A 24451-nucleotide genomic window follows, 5' to 3' on the forward strand; every position below is an offset into this window, starting at 1 on the left:
ATCGTTACATTATAGGGGCAAACCTCTCGCTGACTTGTCATTAAAAGCTTTGATTGACAGGGGGATGAAGGAAGTCTTAAAGTGGTTAAGCCTGAACTGGGGAACTCTAAAGCGTCTTCCTGAGGGAAGAAGCTGGTACTCAGGGTGAAGGACATGGCTGGGATCTTAAATAATTTTTTGGGCCTGACTGATAATAGTTTCATCATAGACAGCCTGAAGTGTGGGATGCTGCGTAACTTCCATGATTTTCATGGCTATCTGTGTTAACCGTGTAATCTGGGCTTTCAGCTGTACATTGAGGTTGCCAAACCAGGCTGAGATGCCATTCAGGCTCTTAATTACAGCATGATAGAAAAGAAGCAACACTTTCTGGTTAACACCAAAGACCCTCAGCCTATGTAAGAAATATAGTTGCTGTTGAACCCTAGTACAGATGTTTTCTATAATGTCTTTTCAGTTGATTTCATCTAAGGCTTTGGCTGGAAGTCAGTTGTGGTTGTGTTTCTCTTTTCTTCAGTGATTCTGCTCGTTATCATAGGTGTCTTCAACAATCAAACAATCATTACTCAGTTAATCATTTAAACCTCAGGGGTCTGAGGATTTTTGGGACCCTGGAGAAGTTTTGACATGCCCTGACATTTGTGCTTTTTTCAGTTGTTCATAAACATATTAATGGAAAAAGGGTCATTACACTGTATTCAGCACAAACTAGGCTACAATAATAAGTGAGGAACATGTATGTACATGTTTGTGTTTTTGAAGGAATAATGTATATGCGTGGTTATTGAAAAAACAAAAAACTTAAGTCACTGAAATAAAGCCAAAAAATATATATTAAATCTGTGTTCACAAGACTTCTGGGTATTTGAGGTTGTAGTCTAGAGTTTTTGCTTCAAAATGAGGTAAAAGTTATGCTGCCTGCTTGTTCATATAAAACAATATAGAGATTTAAATTTTCTAAAACATCTTTGGTCAAGAAACAGTATGCGTGGAGGCGTGAATCCTCATGTATAATGGGATATTCTCACCTGAGAAGACAAAAGAATCACATAATAATGACCTGAAATGACTTGCATATTAATGAGGCCTTTCAGTCAGGTAGGCTGTGAAAAAACCCTCTGTGATCATGATTGAAATCTCAACATGGTGTAAATCAAACATACAGAAAAAACAGCAATACTGTGAAATATTATTACAATTTAAAATAATGGTATTCTATTATATTCTTTAAAATATAATGTATTTCTGTGATGCAAAGTGTCTGAACAATAATGTTACCTCTATGGCATTTCATATAGGCTTTTAGCTTAAAAGCATGCACATTTGGAGAAATATTGATGGATTCTCATGTTTATGTCAATTTTTTATACAGAGGAGTATTTATTCATTATTTATTGTCGTCACTGTGAACGCTAGATACTGTGTTTTGAATTCATACTTGCAGCCCGAGGGCGCTCTGTACACCGTTAGTCCACAAATGCCTGAGCACTAAAGAAGAATAGGCAATCCAGGAACTAACTGAACTAACAGAGGACAGAGATCGCTAACTATGGCTATTCAAAACACTTTTCAAGACAATAAATACACGATTGAGACGATGTATTCATGTATTGATTGAATTTGCCTCTGAATAGCGCTGACTCCGTGGGCGTGGCCGCATTAGCGGATAATGAGCTGAATCACAGACTTCTGACATGGCTCTCTTTTCATACAGATTACATAGACACAGAATGTGTGTTTTACACAATTTAAAACCTGACATTTCAACATTTCTTTAGACATAAGTCAAATTTTTTTGTGATTAGTTTTCACTAAGTTACAGTTCATTTTCTGAGAACTATCAGATTGGACTTCGTTCAGAGGGAGACGAGAGATCACGCATCATGTTAGTTTTCTTTATTTTACAAAAAGCACAACATTTTGTTTTTGTTTTTCTTGAGTTTACACAAATAAAAGAAGATATTCCACAGATTAAAATTTTGTATAACTCTTAATTGTATGTGCAACATTAACAGAGTATTTTGAGTCTCTTTCACACTGGTTAGAAAAAAACTGTGGTGGTATCGCCGGCGATACCCTCAGACCTCAGAGTGTTAAGTATCTCATTAACTCTAACACTGCTTTAGTGTTACATTTAACACCCTGCTGGTGGTTCACATAAGAACACCGAACACTGTTAATTTAACACCGGGGAATTTTTTTATTGTTGTGATTGTTGGATTATTGAAGACACCTGATGATAACGAACACAATCACTGATGGAAAGAGAAACACAAGAATCATATTTGTTTCTGGCTACCTTTGCAACAAATTATGTTTTGGTAAACACTGTTACAAAAACCACAAACTGACCTAAAAATCCAAGAGTCGAGCTGCCCAACTAACTGAAACACTGATCACCGTTATGGTGACCTCAAGTGATTGTGCTCGTTATCATCAGGTGTCTTCAATAATCAAACAACTGGTTAATCATTTAAGTATCTAATTAACTCTAACACTAGGAATATTGTGACATATTCATTCCCAAAGGAAAACTAAAGCCTACAATGGAGGCGTTTCAGGGAGGTTGACACTGATAGACTCCTGCTGGAGGGACTTTGGAAACCTTTTTCATGCTCAAACAACAAAACTAAAGAAAGTTGCATAAAAGCATAATAGGTCCTCTTTAATATATACCATAATAGTATATAAATAATCACTCAAGCTCGGGCATTTAATTAAGTGCAATTTGATTATTCTGCATTGATTATTTGAGCCCAGGAGGTTTTCCCACTGAATCTAATAGATTTTGTTCAGTTCTCTCCCCTCACTTGCGGGTTGGGTGGGGTTAAATTGTGGGGAGATGTTGGTGTTTGTTCGGCCTGGGAAATCACAGGGGGGCATGATGGGATTTAATGCAAGACAAGCTGTTAGACCAGAGCTGCGTAGCAAAAACATTCAAGCTTGAGAAATTTCAGCCTCCTGGGACCTGCACGCTAACAATCTGTAAATCTGTTTTATAGCCCAGCTTGACGCTGGACCGCAATAACCTGTCACCCTCGAGATGACACGGACAATGCGTCAGGCAGAAAGAGCTAGAAAGAAAAAACACTTTTAAGCAATTTCCTCTGGTGCAAGGTCGTCTTCTGCGTGTATTACAGAACGCGTGACACTGGCTCAAATGTTTTGTTCTCTCGACATCAGTGTCAGTGTACACGCCGTCTAATGGAGTAACTTACGTTTGCAGGTGGGCTGACGGCCGGACCAGGTGCCGTTGGGGAAGCAGATCCGCTCAGCCGAGCCGTAGAGCGTGTGACCCGTGGCGCAGGTGAAGCGCACTTTAGCGTGCTGCTGAAAACTGCCCTCCTCTCGCGTGGCATGGGCCGGCGTGCCCGGATCCCCACAGCCGCCCCTTTTATCACCTGCGGGCACAGCACACATAAACATACTATTCCGCATACTTTATCCCATTTTTTTTCCAGCTAAGAGAGCTCTTTGATAGAAACAAACTGCATATCTCTTCTAGAAAAAAACAGTGACAGTAAGTTACGGGGAGTGTGTGCAACCCATGGGAGACAAAAACTGCAGACTTGGTCAGTATGTAAGACATAATGTGCAGCTATTATTATAATATCAACCAGAATCACCCAGAATCATTTTGCAATAATGGCCAGCTGACTGTACACTATACATGGCTACTCCCTAAATAAATAAATACACAGGTGTGAAATATTGATTTGACTGCATTATTACAAAATGGCAGTTTTTGTCTAGTTTCAAACTAAAATATTATATATATATTCACTATAAAATATTATTATATGCGCCAAAGAGTATATATATATAATATATAATTCAAAATATATTCTCTGAAACCAAGATTATATATTACAAAATTTGGCTAGTAAGTAAATTTACCTTATGCATTTAAATGATAAAAATATTTATCATTTTTACTGTAGTTTCGATCAAATAAATGCAGCATTGGTGAGCACATTTCTTTCAAAAACATAAAACATTATCCTTTTCCACTATCTAAACATCCCTAAAAGAACTAGAATGAAATATGACTATTCACCCCGGCCACGTCAAAGCATCCATCATCTCTTCACCAACAACCCTTTTCTCACCCTTCAAAACTCAAACTCAAAAGTAAATGTTGATCACAGATGTGACTGTTGGGATTAAATGGATTAATGAAAGTCAAAATCATATTACAATTTGACAGCAAAACAGACCTGCTCAGTGTCGTTTTAGAGAAGCTTATAAAAGCTTCATTTGGACACAGAGGAGTTTTCCAGCGCCAAACAGCCATTGCTTGGATAAAGAGCAGTTAGAGATCCCAAAGGAACACTTCCCCTGTTCTCGGAGCTGTCACTCATCACGCAGCTTCAGAAGATGCCAAGAGAAGAACTTTCTGTGTGTGAAAATACTATTTGATTGAGCTTGCACAATCTTTTTGCTCACCTAACTTGTACGATTAGGTGGAGATACTAACTATGGAAGCAAAAACAAGCTTTTCATTACTGGGAAAATCTTTCCCCCCTCATTTCACCTCTGCTTTAGCTTATTTCCTAATCTAGCTTTCTAACAAACCTGGCATGGTCCACTATGAATATTGCTGGATCTGTGACAAATTGCTTATGTTCCTCTATTATAACTCACTTTGGATAAAAGCATCTGCTAAATGCATAAATATTGCACACGATTTTGAAACATAAGGTGTTTTCCATTCCGTTTCACACAAAAAAGAAACTCATATACAGGTCTGGAACAACACAAGAGTGAAAAATTTTCACTTTTATGTGAATTATTCCTTTAGAAGACCCATATTGCTATTTTGAAGTGCAAAAACCAGGCGAAACTCTCAAGAGAAACAAGTGAAGAAACATTTATATGTTGCTACTGGCGAGAAGATGAATTAGCAGGCGCGTGAGAGATGCGACACCTTTCCAAATGACAGTGTGATAAGCAACAGGCTATCAATTATCATCTAGCGGCCGCCAGCATAAACCATTAGCATAAATAATTATGGTAAAATATTCATTGAACAGGACTGGATGGCGCAGACAGGAGCGTCGAGCCCTGTTCTCGAGTCAGCGATGACCCAAACATCAAATCCTTTTTAATTACAAGAACAACCACCCTGAGGCCAATCGGAAAGCCCAGACTCAGCAAACGGCCCTCGAACCCTGGGGAACGACTAACTTGTGGCTTAACCAGGGTCTTTATACACAAATAAATAGGGAAAACAGCATCACTCCATGAGAGCGCTGTGTTTTTCCAGTCAAATACTTTCGCTTTAGTTCATTAGAAATCTGGGACATTCCTTTTTCTACTCGACGGCACAGAAAATGAGCGGCGGATTGTACTCATCTGACATCATGCCAAGCATGCTGATGTAGAAAGAAAGACACACGCAGAGAGAAATACTATTCATGGCAGACCCACGTTTGTTCGAATAGCCAACCCCATGTGTCACGATGGAGAAAAGGCTGACTTTTCTTGCTCATTAACCTCAGTCGGCCTGACGCCCTGCCTTTGTTGGCATGTTACAAACAGACAGCGAGCCGAAAAGATCCGCCCCACCACAAGTGGCCATAAAAGCCGCTGATCCATTCAGCTGATACGGAAAGTTTTCTGCTCTTGATGGACATTGTGTGGACATGTGTGCTTACATAAGCTTCATTAGATTCTTCTACAAAGGTGAAGCTGTTGAATACTACAGCAGTAGATATCGCTGCCATTAATTGGCACAGCACTGAGGTGTGAATTCGAGTTAAAGTCGCCCACCAGTAGCTTAGCGGGGTATAATAAGGCTGCGAAGTTCGTTACATAAGAAACTCTGATTCACCTGGCAGCGCAGAACGCTATTGATTTTGCTTTCCATCCACATTTTATTACATTGCGCTGGTAGTATCGGCTTTTTCGTCTTTAGTGAAATTCATTTTGCCAAATAATGCGATGCAAAAACAACAAAAACTCCCACGGAAGCAGGCGCTCCAGGGGACGTGCATGGGGCTTTCTTATCTTAAAGAAAAACATACAGCTGGAAAGGCTTTAAAATTAAGCCTAGATGCAACAGCACCTGACTGGCGAACTAACCCATGGAGTCGTACACCTCCTAACATCTCCAGCAATCGAGATGCTGGATTACTGTCCCAGAAATCCAGAGCACAGTCTCGACATCAAACCTCCCGAGAAGAGCCAAGCATGTTCACACAGAATAAAGAAGTGAAGCTAGAAAGACACAGAGAGCCCTGAGGAAAATGTTATTTCTCAGAGGTTGCTCTTTCAAAGCTCAGGAGGATTTGAGATGTGCTTCATTTAGGTATAACTTCATCTCTGATGTTTCTGCTGAAATTCTTCAGGAGAAACAAAAAAGTAAACATGCCATACAGTTTGAGTAAAATTAATGTAGTTAGATTAGATAAATTAAAAATGTAAAATGTAAACTATATTTATGTACACTTTGATAACTACATACAACTCACAACATGGGGTCTTGCGACAACACAACACAACATAACAAACATAACACAACACAACACAACACAACATAACAAACATAACACAACATAACAAACATAACACAACATAACATAACAACATAACATAACACAACATAACAAACACAACACAACATAACATAACACAACATAACAAACATAACACAACGTAACATAACAACGTAACATAACACAACATAACAAACATAACACAACACAACATAACACAACATAACATAACAACACAACATAACATAACAACATAACATAACACAACATAACAAACATAACACAACATAACAACATAACACAACACAACATAACATAACACAACATAACAAACATAACATAACACAACATAACAAACATAACACAACATAACATAACAACGTAACATAACACAACATAACAAACATAACACAACACAACACAACATAACACAACATAACAAACACAACATAACATAACAACATAACACAACACAACATAACAACATAACAAACATAACACAACACAACATAACACAACATAACAAACATAACACAACATAACACAACACAACATAACACAACATAACAAACATAACACAACACAACATAACACAACATAACATAACAACATAACACAACACAACATAACACAACATAACAACATAACACAACACAACACAACATAACATAACACAACATAACAAACATAACACAACATAACATAACAACGTAACATAACATAACATAACAACATAACATAACAACACAACACAACACAACACAACACAACATAACATAACATAACATAACATAACATAACAACATAACAACACAACATAACACAACATAACAAACATAACACAACACAACACAACACAACATAACAAACATAACACAACATAACAAACATAACACAACATAACATAACAACATAACATAACACAACATAACAAACACAACACAACATAACATAACACAACATAACAAACATAACACAACGTAACATAACAACGTAACATAACACAACATAACAAACATAACACAACACAACATAACACAACATAACATAACAACACAACATAACATAACAACATAACATAACACAACATAACAAACATAACACAACATAACAACATAACACAACACAACATAACATAACACAACATAACAAACATAACATAACACAACATAACAAACATAACACAACATAACATAACAACGTAACATAACACAACATAACAAACATAACACAACACAACACAACATAACACAACATAACAAACACAACACAACATAACATAACAACATAACACAACACAACATAACAACATAACAAACATAACACAACACAACATAACACAACATAACAAACATAACACAACATAACACAACACAACATAACACAACATAACAAACATAACACAACACAACACAACACAACATAACATAACAACATAACACAACACAACATAACACAACATAACAACATAACACAACACAACACAACATAACATAACACAACATAACAAACATAACACAACATAACATAACAACGTAACATAACACAAAATAACAAACATAACATAACACAACATAACAACACAACACAACATAACATAACATAACAACATAACATAACATAACATAACAACATAACATAACATAACAACACAACACAACACAACACAACATAACATAACATAACATAACATAACAACATAACAACACAACATAACACAACACAACATAACATAACACAACATAACAAACATAACACAACATAACATAACAACGTAACATAACACAACATAACAAACATAACACAACACAACACAACATAACACAACATAACAAACACAACACAACATAACATAACAACATAACACAACACAACACAACATAACAACATAACAAACATAACACAACACAACATAACACAACATAACAAACATAACACAACATAACACAACACAACATAACACAACATAACAAACATAACACAACACAACATAACACAACATAACATAACAACATAACACAACACAACATAACACAACATAACAACATAACACAACACAACACAACATAACATAACACAACATAACAAACATAACACAACATAACATAACAACGTAACATAACACAAAATAACAAACATAACATAACACAACATAACAACACAACACAACATAACATAACATAACAACATAACATAACATAACATAACAACATAACATAACAACACAACACAACACAACACAACATAACATAACATAACATAACAACATAACAACACAACATAACACAACACAACATAACATAACACAACATAACAAACATAACACAACATAACATAACAACGTAACATAACACAACATAACATAACATAACAACATAACAACACAACATAACACAACACAACATAACATAACACAACATAACAAACATAACACAACATAACAAACAACACAACACAACACAACATAACACAACATAACAAACATAACACAACATAACATAACAACATAACACAACACAACATAACACAACATAACAAACATAACACAACACAACACAACACAACATAACATAACATAACATAACATAACATAACAACACAACATAACACAACACAACATAACACAACATAACAAACATAACACAACATAACAAACAACACAACACAACATAACACAACATAACAAACATAACACAACATAACACAACATAACATAACAACATAACACAACACAACATAACACAACATAACAAACATAACACAACACAACACAACACAACATAACATAACATAACATAACATAACATAACAACATAACAACACAACATAACACAACACAACATAACATAACACAACATAAACATAACACAACATAACAAACAACACAACACAACACAACACAACATAACACAACATAACAAACATAACACAACATAACACAACATAACATAACACAACACAACATAACACAACATAACAAACATAACACAACACAACATAACATAACATAACAAACATAACACAACATAACAACATAACACAACACAACACAACATAACAAACATAACACAACACAACATAACACAACATAACATAACAACATAACACAACACAACACAACATAACACAACATAACAAACATAACACAACATAACAACATAACACAACACAACATAACATAACACAACATAACAAACATAACACAACATAACATAACAACGTAACATAACACAACATAACAAACATAACACAACACAACACAACATAACATAACAACATAACAACACAACACAACATAACATAACATAACAACATAACATAACATAACATAACATAACATAACATAACATAACAACATAACATAATAACATAACAACACAACACAACACAACACAACACAACATAACATAACATAACATAACATAACAACATAACATAACACAACATAACAAACATAACATAACAACATAACACAACATAAAAACATAACACAACATAACATAACATAAAATATACATAACATAACGTCATGATATAACATTGACAGAACTAAATAAAATGACATTACATTACATGACATATCACAATATAACACAAAATAACAGAACAGAACATCATAACATAACATTACATAACATAACATGACATAACATGACAACACAAAAAAAATAACATGACATGACAACATATCACAAAATAAAATAACATAACATGACATGACATAACAAAATAACATGACATGACAACATAACTTAACAGCATGACATGATATGACAACACAACAACATAACACAAAATAAAATAACATGACAACATAACATCATATGACATGACATAACAACATGACAATATAAAATAAAATAACATGAAATGACAACAACATAACATAGCATGACATGACAATGTAACAACATAACACAAAATAAAATAAAATGACATAACATAACATGACATGACAACATAACACAAAATAAAATACTGTAAAATGACATAACAAAATAACATGATGTTACGTTCCACGTATGTTTTTGTATTTTGTTTTTGTTTTTCCCTCCCTCTTTTTTTTTAATCTATCTGTCGAGTTTTAGGTTGACGGTGAAGCGGTGCTCATCTTGGTGACTTCATGATGCTCTGACATCCCAACCAGCATTAAGCGTTAGTTAAGCTGACGGAGTTAGAGAGTGATACAAGTTTCTCGTGTTAAACGTTTGAGCCCATTTGGATTCTGGCGTGAAGTCATTATCTGTCAACCGATAATGAAACCTTTTGCTGCGGATGGCTCAGAGATAACATCAACCTCCCTGACCATTGTTAATTCCGCATAGTGCGTGACGGCTCGATTTGGTAGCTAGCAATTAATGTTAGTTATAATGTGGGTGTTCGCCTCCCTTGTATTTTTGTTTATTTATTTAGTGGAGTTTAGTTAAGGCGCCGCGCAGAAGTTTTCGGTTTTGTTACTACATTTTATTTTGGTAGTTAGTTTAGGGGCGTGGGCGCTTGTTAGTGGGTTTTGTTTTGATTATTTCTTTTCTTTGGCGACATCCTCGTTTTTTCCTACTTTCATTGAGTTTATGTCTTGTGTTGACTTATTTTTACCATGTTAATAAATGTCGGATATTAATTGCATCCCTTGTTGCTTGGTTTGTTCCTCCCCACACCACAACAGCTGCATCTCATTTAAATGTTGCGGTCATTCCACTTAACAACTTTAAGCACGTAACACATGACATGACAACATAACAGAACAGCACATGATATGACATGACATAAAAACATTACACAAAATAAAATAACATGACAACAATGTAACATGACAGCGTAACAACATAACAGCATGACATATGATGACATAACATAACAACATAACACAGAATAAAATAACATGACATGACAACACACAACATGACATGACAACATAACATAACAGCATGACATATGACATAACACAACAACATAAACACAACATAACAAAATAAAATAACATGACGTAAGATAAACAGAACATAAGTACTGTGTGAAATGTTCAGCATCTTAGTTTCAGCATCGTTCTGTTTCACATGCTATTTACAAAAAAACCTGCTTGAGAAAGGCAGTATACAGCAGACATGTGCTGCAGTATTCAGTAGTGTGCTAGAATCCCATTCTGAACAGTCAAAAAGACAAAATCAGACAGAGGGGGAAAGATTGAGAAAAAAGAGAGAACGAATGAAAGAAAAAGAGGAAACTCCCAGCTCATGCTGTTTCTGGGTCAGTGCATGCAGCGCTGCATACAGATGCGTGTGGAGAGGAGTGTGTGATTCTCACAGAGGCTTTTGAAGAATGTTGAACAGTTTAAATGCACAATATTTTTGGTCAATATAAACCGTACAGAGAAAAAGTCTGGCAAAAAAAAAGGGTGAGTAATGATGACTGTTTCATTTGTGGGTGAACTATTCTTTAAAAGAAGAAAAATCTGTGCATGTTAGTTGGACTCAGACAGACAGCTTGTCAGTAAGAAGAAACGGTGTAGTGTGTCACGCAGAGACAGAAGTCATTATTCAGCTGAACTTAATTAACTCATGTAAGACTGACACATAATGACAGGAAATACGAAGCAAGACAAAGATGAGCTTCACTCAACAATGTGCTCATTCAAATGCATGATTTCTCTTTCAAACAAAAGTCAAAGCCTGAACAAGCCGATACAAAGGACTTATGTATTATCTGAAAGCAATAAGCCACGAGGGACCGTGCGTTACTGTGATTTTACCACGGGAAAAGGAGAAGCTTTTACTAAATGGAAAAAAAAACTGATTACTACATTTTACAGTCATTTTTTCTGTAAAACGTAAAGCAGAGCAACCTCCTTAACCATGGTGAAATCACCGTAATGGATTATATGTTTTTTAATATTCATTTCAGTTACTTCAAAAAAGAGCCTCACAGTCCGCAAACAAACCAGAAAAACAACATCACCGGCCAAGCTTGTAAACATGACAAACAACAGGATAAAATAACCATTTCAATTTATTTCTGAAATTACTTTTAATATCTCTGGAAAGCACACTCTCTCTGTCTCTCTATCTTCCACGAACACAGAGCTACTTAATCAATACAGTCTTCAAGAATAGCGATGTTACTGCCGTGCCACAGAGAAATTTAGTTCAACTAATAATGCTGCTTTTTTGTAGAGAAGTTCCTGCACAACACAAATGCATGTTCTCTCTCTCTGGGGTTTACAATACAATTAATATTCAGTAATATAATTGATTTAATTGCACATACACTGTCGGATGAGAACCATCTGAACTGAATATTCCTGGAAAATGATACGAACTTTGCAAAATTGACACTGTTATTGAACCGAACTGAATCAACAGGGAACTAAACTGAGCTGAATAATAATGTCACTATTATCTTCTGTAGAAATCAAATGTTTCATAATATATAAATACATGTGACTTGACTTAAAAACTGCGTAGAAACAGCTCAAGACTCCATTACTAGGTCTAAATGAGCCTGAACAAAAATTGCTTCGGCTTCTTCAAGATGTGCAAGAAACGTGTACAAAAAACAAAAACAAAGAAGTCTAAAAATATGGTAACCCTGGTGTAAGCAAAACTGACTCTTGACCATTAAATTATTGAAAAATAATGCACAGCGCTTCATATCATGGTCATATTATCACTTGGCATGTGCATAAATTTTCAATAACGCAGTCCAGAGTCAGTTATTCCTTACATAAAACAATAAAAAGAGCAATATGATAAAAGACACTAAATAGCAACTAGAAAGTGAAGTACATTGGGGCAAACTTTTATATTGGCTTGACAAAATAAGCTTCATAGCCATGTTTTTTTGTTATCACATTGCTAACATGTTTTAGCATTTTACTACCATGTTTTAACATGTTGCTAGCATATTTTAGCAAGTTGCTAGCATGTTCCTACCATGTTTTAACATGTTGTTGCATGATTTATTACATTGTTAGCATGATCCTAGCATGTTTTAGCATTTGGTGCTAGCATGTTTTACCACGTTTTTAACACGTTCCTAGCATGTTTTAACATATTGCTAGCATGTTTCATCACATTGCTAGCATGATTCTTGCATGTTTTATCACGTTGCTAACATGTTCCTAACATTTTTTTAGCTTTTTGCTAGCATTTTTCATCACATTGCTAATGTGTTAACACATTGTTACCATGATCATAGCATGTTTTAGTACATTGCTAACATTATCCCAGCATGTTTTACCATGTTGCTAGCATGTTTTATCACATTGCTAACATGATACTAGATTGTTTTAACATTTTGCTAACATGTTTTAGCATAAAGCTAGCATAACAAGTTTTAGGACACTGCTAACATGTTTTATCAAGTATCTATCATGTTCCTAACATGTTTTAGCATGTTGATAGCATGTTTCATCACATTGCTAACATTTTATCACATTGCTAGCATGATCCCAGATTGTTTTAAGACAATGCTAACATGATCATATCATTTTTTTACCATTTTGCTAGCATGTTTTATCATTTTGCTAGCATTATCCTAGATTGTTTTAACATTTTGTTAGCACGTTTTAGCACAAATCTGATAAAACATAAAACATGTTTTAGGACATTTGATAACATGATTCTAGGATGTTGCTAACATGTTTTATCAAGTTTGTATCATGTTCCTAGCATGTTTTACCATGTGGCTAGCATGATTCATCACATTGCTAACATTTTAACACATTGTTAGCATTATCTTAACATATTTTAAGACATTGTTAACATGATCCTAGCATTTTTTACCATGGTGCTAGCATGTTTTATCACTTTGCTAATGTTTTAACACATTGTTAGCATGATCCTAACATGTTTTAAGACTTTGCTAACATGATCCTAGCATGTTTTACCATGTTGCTAACATGTTTTATCACATTGCTAGCATGATCCTAGATTGTTTTAACATTTTGCTAGCATGTTTTAGCACATAGCTAGCATGCTCATACCATGTTTTAGGACATTGCTAACATGTTTTAAGACATTGGTAACATGTTTTTAGACTTGCTAACATGTTGCTAACATGTTTTAACATATTCCTATCATATTTTAACACATTGCTATCATGATCCTGGCACCTTAGCATTTTTTAGCAAGTTTCATCACATTGCAAGCATGTTTTAGCACATTGCTAACATGATCCTAACATGTTTTAGGACATTGCTAAAATGATTCTGCAACGTTTTAGCATTTTGCTAGCATGTTTTATCATTTTGATAACATGATCCTAGAATGTTTAAGCATGTTGCTAGCGTGTTTAGCACGCAACTTGCATGTTTTCACACATTGCTAACATGAATTCATGTTACTAGCATGTTTTAACACATTGCTAGCATGGTCCTAACATGTTTTAAGACATTGCTAAATTGATTCTAGCACATTTTAGCATTTTGCTACCATGTTTTACCACATAACTTGCATGTTTTCACACGTTGCTAACATGAATTCAAATTGCTAACATGATCCTAACACATTTTAACATGTTATTAGCATGTTTTAGCACATTACTAACATGATCTTAACATGTTTTGGCACGTTGCTAGCAAAAAACTACATATTATGTTATTCATGATTAAGCATATTTAATGGAAACTTATTTTTAATGCTACTTACTTGAGGCAAAAGTAGTTAACATGAAGGATAAACTTAAATTAACCGCATTTAAACAACTTCCGCTCACGTATTTGATGGCAAACATCAGAATATGCGACTTCAAATGACTTTATAGAGATCTTACAACCTACTGCTGTAGCTTCATTCTGCCTGAAGAACAAATGGTGCCACAGAATAAAGTACAGAGTGAGTTACAAAACTAGCTAGTAGTTCCGTACTAGCCGTAAGTAAGAACTGCAACCCGACCCAGGTGTGTCTCACCTGAGCAGTGAGGCTGGGAGCCGCTCCATTGGCCGTTCAGCTGGCAGGAGCGGGTGGATTCACCAATCAGAGCTCTGTCTTCTAAACACCTGTAGTGAACTGTAGAACCGAAGGTGAATTTCTCCCCCATCACAACAGCATGAGGAGGAGATCCAGGGTTACCACAGTCCACCTCTGCAGAAGAGAAACATCAGTCACTCACTACTTGGATTTATTCAGCTTTAATATATAAGACAACATGCTGAGATTACACTAGATTAAATTGTTATCACGATTAATTAAAATTAAGAATGATATAACATCATATTCATAATTCAAGGTTGTTAAAACACCAGACAGATACTGGTGCTATTTCAAAATGGATTGATTTTGGTGGAGAACCTGAAAAAAATGACAATGGAAGCTGACTCGACTCGACTTTGAGAATGATTGGCGTTTTCAAATCAGTGTGAATACGCAAAACATTCCTGTGAAGGTCTGCAGGCACAGATTCTGTGTGGGTCTGTCTGTAACCCTCTCTGAAGATCAACAAAAACAAGTGCTGCGTGGGTGAATTTTAGTAAAGTGGAAAAGAACCTTGTACAATACGTAACATTTGCAAGATTACAGAGAACGCATCTCTAAATTCAGCCCTGCTTCTCCGCCTTCAACAATAAACTGTCTTCAGCAACAAGACAATTACTATTGGACTTGCCTGCTGTGAGCAACGTTCAAATTATCATGCATAATGCTTTTGTTTCTGAAGACTATGACATTTTTTTTTTTTTTTTTTTTTTGTGCAGCAAAAGCTTATTTAGCCAGTTCATTTGTTGAATATCTGTCGGAAACACTTCACTTAGAATTCATATTGTATTATATAGGTGTCTATTAGGTCTGGATGACAGAGTTAAAACACAAAATCTCTATATTTTTTCCCTGAAATAGCTAAAATGGTGTTTTTCCCAATAAGAGGAGCCAAACAAAAGTGCCATGTAGAACTTAAATGTTTAGTAGAAATGCAAGGCATGTTAATCAGAGTTTTTGTCCTAACCAACCGCGACAGTGATATGTGTGATTCTATTTTAGAAAAGGTTTGATAATGATAATCTCAGATAATGATATTTCTTCACTTTAGACTGAATCTTTCTGGTCACACTCAGTGTGAACAACTCAGAAACTTCAGATCTAAGCCATTGCAAGTGACCACTGGTGTTCCCCAAGGCTCAGTCTTGGGCCCGCTTTTATTTATTATTTATTCACTTCGCCTTGGACATATATATATATATATATATATATTTTTTTTAGGAAATATTCAGTTCCACTGCTATGCTGATGACATCCAGCTTTACCTGTCTTCCAATTCTGTTTTTCCTCCACGTTCTCTGTCTAGCCGCTTAGCTGAAATTAAAAACTGGTTTTCATCAAAAGAAGAAGAATCTGATGGCTTCTCTGTGACTATTGACCAGTCCATAGTTTTTCCATCCAAGCAGGTTAAAAGTTTGGGTGTCGTTGCTGATAGCACCTTATCTTTTGAAGGTCTGTGTACTTTTGTGTTCATTCCTTTTTCGTTTTTTACCCACGTCAAGAAAAACAAAAAACGAATGGTTGTTGTATTTTTAAATGCTATGGTGAATACCAAAATTTAAATTAAAACCGAATACACAAATTTCATGTGCACAAAATAAATATTGACTATTAATATAAAAAGTATAGGGTCTGTGTACTTTTGCGTCCATTGGTTTTTCCTTTTTTAAACCAGAAATGAAAAATGGAAAATGCGGTTTCTTTGTTTTTTATTTTAACATTGATGAACATAATTAGCAGATACAAGCCAATTTTCTTTATGCAAGATTAATATTTTAGTAAAAATAACATTAATGATATACAAGGTGTTATTTAATATGTAAAAATGCTAAATTTAATTTCCAGTGTTTTGCGTCATACACACAGACGTCTTGTCTGCACATCTTTATTGGTAATTTAATATCAGTGTCTTAATGCATTAGCGTTTTCTTCATAACTGTGTTTTATTTTCTAGGAAAATGCTTAACGTGTTATTAATTGTGTTCATAGTGGGCTGCTTATAAGGTGTAGTGAATTTGCTCCTCCAATATCACCATTAAGCCACATTAATATTTTTAACGTTAAGCACTTAGAATGTCCCGCGTTTGCTGCCAGTATCTCTTGGACATGCGGCAGTATCGGACCCCTCGTGAGTGAGAAGCGTGTGGAAATCCAGTCAAAATAGGGTGACACCCGCGTCCCGCAAGACTTAAGTAGTGTCCCGCATTTCATTTATCTCTGTAACTTTTTTTCATCCCTGAAATTACAATACCACAGTAAGAAATATAATAAAAACTAGGAGCATTTAAAAATAAAATCTATTTGCGCAGCCATCATATTCTAGCTGTGAAAATAACCAACCAGCGCAATCATAGAGGTTTTCCCTCTGATGACAACTGAGTGGACAGCGTAAAGAGCAGGCCTCATCAAAGTCAGTAAACACAACTACACCAGCAAGGATTTCATCTCACATACTGGATATGAACCTCAAGACCTGCTTAAAGCTGCCCAAAACGATTAAAGCATGTAATCATCCATCCTGATGTTAAATATTTCCAACGAACGGCGACGATCAAGCGCCACACACGGAAATGGTCGAGCACCTACAGAAAAAACGAGATATTCTCCATTTGTTTTAACCAATACAAAATTGCGAAATTCAGACACGACTTTCTTCACACGTTAATAGTTCATTTAATGCGGGTTTTATGGCGTTATTGTAATATTGTAACGTGAGCAGGAATCTCTCCACTTACAGGCGGATTCTCTTGCACAAATATTACATCTGCGCGCTCAAACTTTGTCCTCCTGCATGCAGCCGTGAATCTATCTTCTCTCCAGGATTTAATGTTGCCATAAGCGCAACAGTATAGGCACCTACCGGCAGAAAAATTAATCGGCGCATATGCCAAGTTTGCCAACAAATGTAAATCAATATTTACATAGTAATAGTTGTAAATGTATCTGTCTCATGTGTCTCGCAAAATCACATCTAGCTACTGTCCTGCAACAGATCAATAGCCAGGTGGTCACCCTAAGTCAAGTATTATCATGTTTCAGAGACATGGCTCTCGAAAGTGTGGGGGAAACAACAATTTTACAAAAGAACACTTGTAAATTGACATTTTTTCGACTTTAATCTGTCCTTCTTTAATTTTGGTTTATAAAGATGCAAAACGTAATAAACAAAAATCTGAAAATAAGTCAATATTTATTTTGTGCACATGAAATTTGTGTATTCGGTTTTAATTTAAATGTTGGTATTCACCATAGCATTTAAAAATACAACAACCGTTCGTTTTTTGTTTTTCTTGACGTGCGTAAAAAATGAAAAAGGAATGGACGCAAAAGTACACGGACCTTTGAAGCTCACAGTTTTGATTTTTAATTTTTGATTGATTTAGTTGAGAGTGCAGTGCACTTGCAGAGAGACTCCGCCCACACACTCTTCTGATTGGCTGTGATTTTTTTTATTGATTTGGTTTCGAGTGTGTTACGCTTGCAGAGAGACTCCGCCCACACACTCTTCTGATTGGCTGTGATGTTTGATTGATTTAGTTGTGAGTGCAGCGCGCCTGCAGAGAGACTCCGCCCACACACTCTTCTGATTGTCTGTGATGTTTGATTGATTTTGTTTCGAGTGCAGCGCGCCTGCAGAGAGACTCCGCCCACACACTCTTCTGATTGGCTGTGATGTTTGATTGATTTTGTTTCGAGTGCAGCGCGCCTGCAGAGAGACTCCGCCCACACACTCTTCTGATTGGCTGTGATGTTTGATTGATTTAGTTGTGAGTGCAGCGCGCCTGCAGAGAGACTCCGCCCACACACTCTTCTGATTGGCTGTGATGTTTGATTGATTTAGTTGGGAGTGCAGCGCGCCTGCAGAGAGACTCCGCCCACACACTCTTCTGATTGTCTGTGATATTTGATTGATTTTGTTTCGAGTGCAGCGCGCCTGCAGAGAGACTCCGCCCACACACTCTTCTGATTGGCTGTGATGTTTGATTGATTTTGTTTCGAGTGCAGCGCGCCTGCAGAGAGACTCCGCCCACACACTCTTCTGATTGGCTGTGATGTTTGATTGATTTAGTTGTGAGTGCAGCGCGCCTGCAGAGAGACTCCGCCCACACACTCTTCTGATTGGCTGTGATGTTTGATTGATTTAGTTGGGAGTGCAGCGCGCCTGCAGAGAGACTCCACCCACACACTCTTCTGATTGGCTGTGATGTTTGATTGATTTTGTTTCGAGTGCAGCGTGCCTGCAGAGAGACTCCGCCCACACACTCTTCTGATTGGCTGTGATGTTTGATTGATTTTGTTTCGAGTGCAGCGTGCCTGCAGAGAGACTCCGCCCACACACTCTTCTGATTGGCTGTGATGTTTGATTGATTTTGTTTCGAGTGCAGCGTGCCTGCAGAGAGACTCCGCCCACAAACTCTTCTGATTGGCTGTGATGTTTGATTGATTTAGTTTCGAGTGCAGCGTGCCTGCAGAGAGACTCCGCCCACACACTCTTCTGATTGGCTGTGATGTTTGATTGATTTTGTTTCGAGTGCAGCGTGCCTGCAGAGAGACTCCGCCCACACACTCTTCTGATTGGCTGTGATGTTTGATTGATTTTGTTTCGAGTGCAGCGTGCCTGCAGAGAGACTCCGCCCACACACTCTTCTGATTGGCTGTGATGTTTGATTGATTTTGTTTCGAGTGCAGCGTGCCTGCAGAGAGACTCCGCCCACACACTCTTCTGATTGGCTGTGATGTTTGATTGATTTTGTTTCGAGTGCAGCGTGCCTGCAGAGAGACTCCGCCCACACACTCTTCTGATTGGCTGTGATGTTTGATTGATTTTGTTTCGAGTGCAGCGTGCCTGCAGAGAGACTCCGCCCACAAACTCTTCTGATTGGCTGTGATGTTTGATTGATTTAGTTGTGAGTGCAGCGCGCCTGCAGAGAGACTCCGCCCACACACTCTTCTGATTGGCTGTGATGTTTGATTGATTTTGTTTCGAGTGCAGCGTGCCTGCAGAGAGACTCCGCCCACAAACTCTTCTGATTGGCTGTGATGTTTGATTGATTTAGTTGTGAGTGCAGCGCGCCTGCAGAGAGACTCCGCCCACACACTCTTCTGATTGGCTGTGATGTTTGATTGATTTTGTTTCGAGTGCAGCGCGCCTGCAGAGAGAATCCGCCAGGTTAATGTATATAAAAGACCATACAGGTTTGGAAAGAGAAAAAGACAGTTAAAATTTCAGAGTAAACTATTCCTTTCTGACTAGTCGTTCATATTTGCGAGGTGTGTAGTTGCTCACATCCCAACAGCATTAATTCATCTCTAGTGTGCTGCTGAAGAAACACACATAAGCTCTTCAATTTAATTTAAGCTAAGCTTCTTTTCAGGCCTGTTTTTGATGTTTGCTTTCTTTTGAATTGGAAATGCACCCGAATAAAACCGAGGAGGTTCAAATTTTCATAATATTCATCAGCCTGAAAGGCTGACGGGGGAAAAGAGGATGCTTATTAAAATTCCCAGTCTAAGAGCAGCAAGTAGCCTCTGTCGGCTAAGTAAAGTGCAGAATTACCTTGTGTACACTTGAGAGAAAAACAAGACTAATAGATAGCTAGCAGGATTGTTGTCTTTCCTTCACGGTGTAAGTAGCTCGGTGGAAACCGACAAGAAACGGTCAAATTCAGGTTTGAAGCAATTACAGGGACAGAGATGGAAAGCGAGAGCAGGAGGCAATTACTATCTCACAGGCAAATGAACACGTCTCTCTAATGAATGTGTGCTCTGCTCACTCCTGACCTTAATACTCCTCGCTTTGGCAAAATGTAGGAAAGGTGCATTAAATTCACTGCTGTCCACTGTGGAAACTCTATGTCTGGGCGCTGGAAAACTTTGAAAGCTTTTCCACGGACAACGAAGGGTCCATCATAAGAGCTCTTTGAGCCGAACGTTGCACTTGACTGCATGTTGGCTAACCTGTGACACTTTCTATCGCCTCTCAGACAGAGAGAGTTCAAAGATTGTCAATGATAAAAATCAAAATAATGAGAAATAAAGTGATGGGAGAGAAGCGACACAGACGTACCCAGGCATTCTGGTAATGGCTTGTCCCAGTAACCCACCGGCTGGCAGGTTAGAACTGATGAGCCGAAGAGATAATAGCCGGGATTGCAGTCGTAGGACACCACGGTTCCGAAAGTGAAGTTCCCGTACTCAATTTTGCTCTTCCTGATTGAGTTGGCTGGTATACCGGGATCAGTGCAGTTGACGACTGAAGGACACAATCAGATGCCAGAAAAAAATTGTATAATAAATGTTGCAAACCATCAGCAATTCTACATTTCATAAATAAAATGCAAATGTATGAGATGTATTTGATTATTCTGATTTTTAATTCTTCTTCTGCTCACAAAGGCTGCATTTATTTGATCAAAAATACAGTAAAAATTATGAAATATTATTACAATTTAAAACAGCTTTTTGCTGTGTGAATTTATTGTAAAATGTAATTTATTCCTGTGATGATTCCTTACTCAGTCTTTTAAGTGGTAGTGTATTGCGTTTTTCACAAAAATATTAATTAGCAAAAATGATTTTCAATGTTAATAATAATCAGAAATGTTTCTTGAGCAGCAAATCAGACACTGAAGACTGGAGTAATGATGCTGAAAATTCAGCTTTGATCACATGAATAAATTACACTTTTACTATATATTCACATAGAAAACAGCTGTTTTAAAATGTAATAATATTTCACAATTTTTACTGTATTTTTGACCAAATAAAATCAGCCTTGGTGAGGAGAAGAGACTTTTTTTTAAACAATTATTACAATAAGCTATTTCATCATTTTAAACTCACTGCATGTTTAAGTGAAAAACAGTATTACAGTAGAGTGTCTTTAGCCATTCAGTGAGATAAAACCATTTATTTGTTCATAATTATTGGACAAAACCACATTCCAGTCATGTAATCAAGCCATCATCACTCCTGATCTCTTCATGCAGTCTGTTGTTAGAGTCAACCACTGCAGACGATCCTCTGAGACACTCATAATCACGCCACTAACAAAGCCGAGATTAGTTTCAAAACATACATCTCATCTTCTGATTTGCAGGGCTAATCTGTCGCTATTCAGACCATGACTGAATGAGTTACTGTTGGCTGAAAACAGGGCCAGAGGGCTCTCCGAGCTGAAATTGGTCATTCCTTTTTTAACCGCAGCAGCCTAAAAGTCATTTCCATCAGTGCCACAGTGCTTAAATCTCACTTTAATGAGAAAAGAGCTCATTGGGTTCAAACCTCTGCATGTGGGTGGCAGCTGGCTCCACTGGCGGTCGGCCTGGCACTGCGCTTGAGACGGGCCTTCCAGAATGTAGCCGTTGTTACAGAAGAAGCTCACCACATCGTTCAGATTAAAGCCGTCGCCAACTGTCCGGCCGTAGATCGGGCTGCCTGGATGACCGCAGCTAACGGCTGAAACATAAGTGAGGAAAATTACTGTTATACTTACAGTACCAGTCAAAAGTTTGAATACACAAGCTCATTCTTTAATATTAATATTTTAAATATTTTATTTTTAAAAACGCACATGCATTGCAAAATATTTCCACCTATTTCAATTTAAAAACTTAAGTTCAGTTGCTTACATTTTTAAGTAGCTGTATGAGTCGTTTCAACTTAAATTATATTAAACTGACAAAAAAAAAAAAAAAAAGTGACAAAGACTTCACTTGTTTCATTACTGGATGAATCAGTGTTTTTGAACAAATCTCTTTAATGAATGATTCAATGACTCTCTCGCTCATAAAGACTTCACTTGTTTCATTACTGGATGAATCAGCATTTTTGAACAAATCTCTTGAATGAATGATTCAATGACTCAATCGTAAAGACTTCACTTGTTTCATTACTGGATGAATCAGTGTTTTTGAACAAATCTCTTGAATGAATGATTCAATGACTCACTCGTAAAGACTTCACTTGTTTCATTACTGGATGAATCAGCGTTTCTGAACAAATCTCTTGAATGAATGATTCAATGACTCATTAATAAAGACTTCACTAGTTTCATTACTGGATGAATCAGCGTTTTTGAATGAATCTCTTGAATGAATGATTCAATGACTCACTCATAAATACTTCACTTGTTTCATAACTGGATGAATCAGCATTTTTGAACGAATCTTTTGAATGAATGTTTCAATGACACACTCATAAAGACTTCACTTGTTTCATTACTGGATGAATCAGCGTTTCTGAACAAATCTCTTGATTGAATGATTCAATGACTCACTCTTAAAGACTTCACTTGTTTAATTACTGGATAAATCAGCATTTTTGAATAAATCTCTTGAATGAATGATTCAATGACTCACCCATAAAGACTTTACTCATTTCATTACTGGATGAATCAGCGTTTCTGAACAAATCTCTTGATTGAATGATTCAATGACTCACTCTTAAAGACTTCACTTGTTTCATTACTGGATGAATCAGCATTTTTGAATAAATCTCTTGAATGAATGATTCAATGACTCACTCGTAAAGACTTCACTTGTTTCAGTACTGGATGAATCAGCATTTTTGAACAAATCTCTTGAATGAATGATTCAATGACTCACTCTTAAAGACTTCACTAGTTTCATTACTGGATGAATCCGCATTTTTGAACAAATATCTTGAATGAATGATTCAATGACTCACTCGTAAAGACTTCACTTGTTTCATTACTGGATGAATCAGCATTTTTGAATAAATCTCTTGAATGAATGATTCAATGACTCACTCGTAAAGACTCCACTTGTTTCATTACTGGATGAATCAGCATTTTTGAACAAATCTCTTGAATGAATGATTCAATGAATCACTCATAAAGACTTCACTTGTTTCATTACTGGATGAATCAGCATTTTTGAACAAATCTCTTGAATGAATGATTCAATGACTCACTCGTAAAGACTTCACTTGTTTCATTACTGGATGAATCAGCATTTTTGAATA

The 24451-nt window shown here is 36.4% G+C and overlaps 1 protein-coding gene across 1 annotated transcript in view; it reads right to left on the reverse strand.

Annotated features, from left to right (window-relative positions):
* The window catches only part of csmd3a (CUB and Sushi multiple domains 3a), a 389031-nt gene that overhangs the window by 43719 nt on the left and 320861 nt on the right, over window positions 1-24451 (reverse strand). The window contains exons 54-57 of the mRNA XM_067412377.1: window positions 22751-22924; window positions 21534-21719; window positions 15404-15577; window positions 3219-3401 (exon numbers count right to left, since the gene is read on the reverse strand). Coding sequence (XP_067268478.1) covers window positions 3219-3401; window positions 15404-15577; window positions 21534-21719; window positions 22751-22924 — 717 coding nt within the window. The remainder of the gene's footprint in view (window positions 1-3218; window positions 3402-15403; window positions 15578-21533; window positions 21720-22750; window positions 22925-24451) is intronic.

The sequence above is a fragment of the Chanodichthys erythropterus genome, chromosome 2 (assembly GCF_024489055.1).
Source record: "Chanodichthys erythropterus isolate Z2021 chromosome 2, ASM2448905v1, whole genome shotgun sequence".
Lineage (NCBI taxonomy): Eukaryota > Metazoa > Chordata > Actinopteri > Cypriniformes > Xenocyprididae > Chanodichthys > Chanodichthys erythropterus.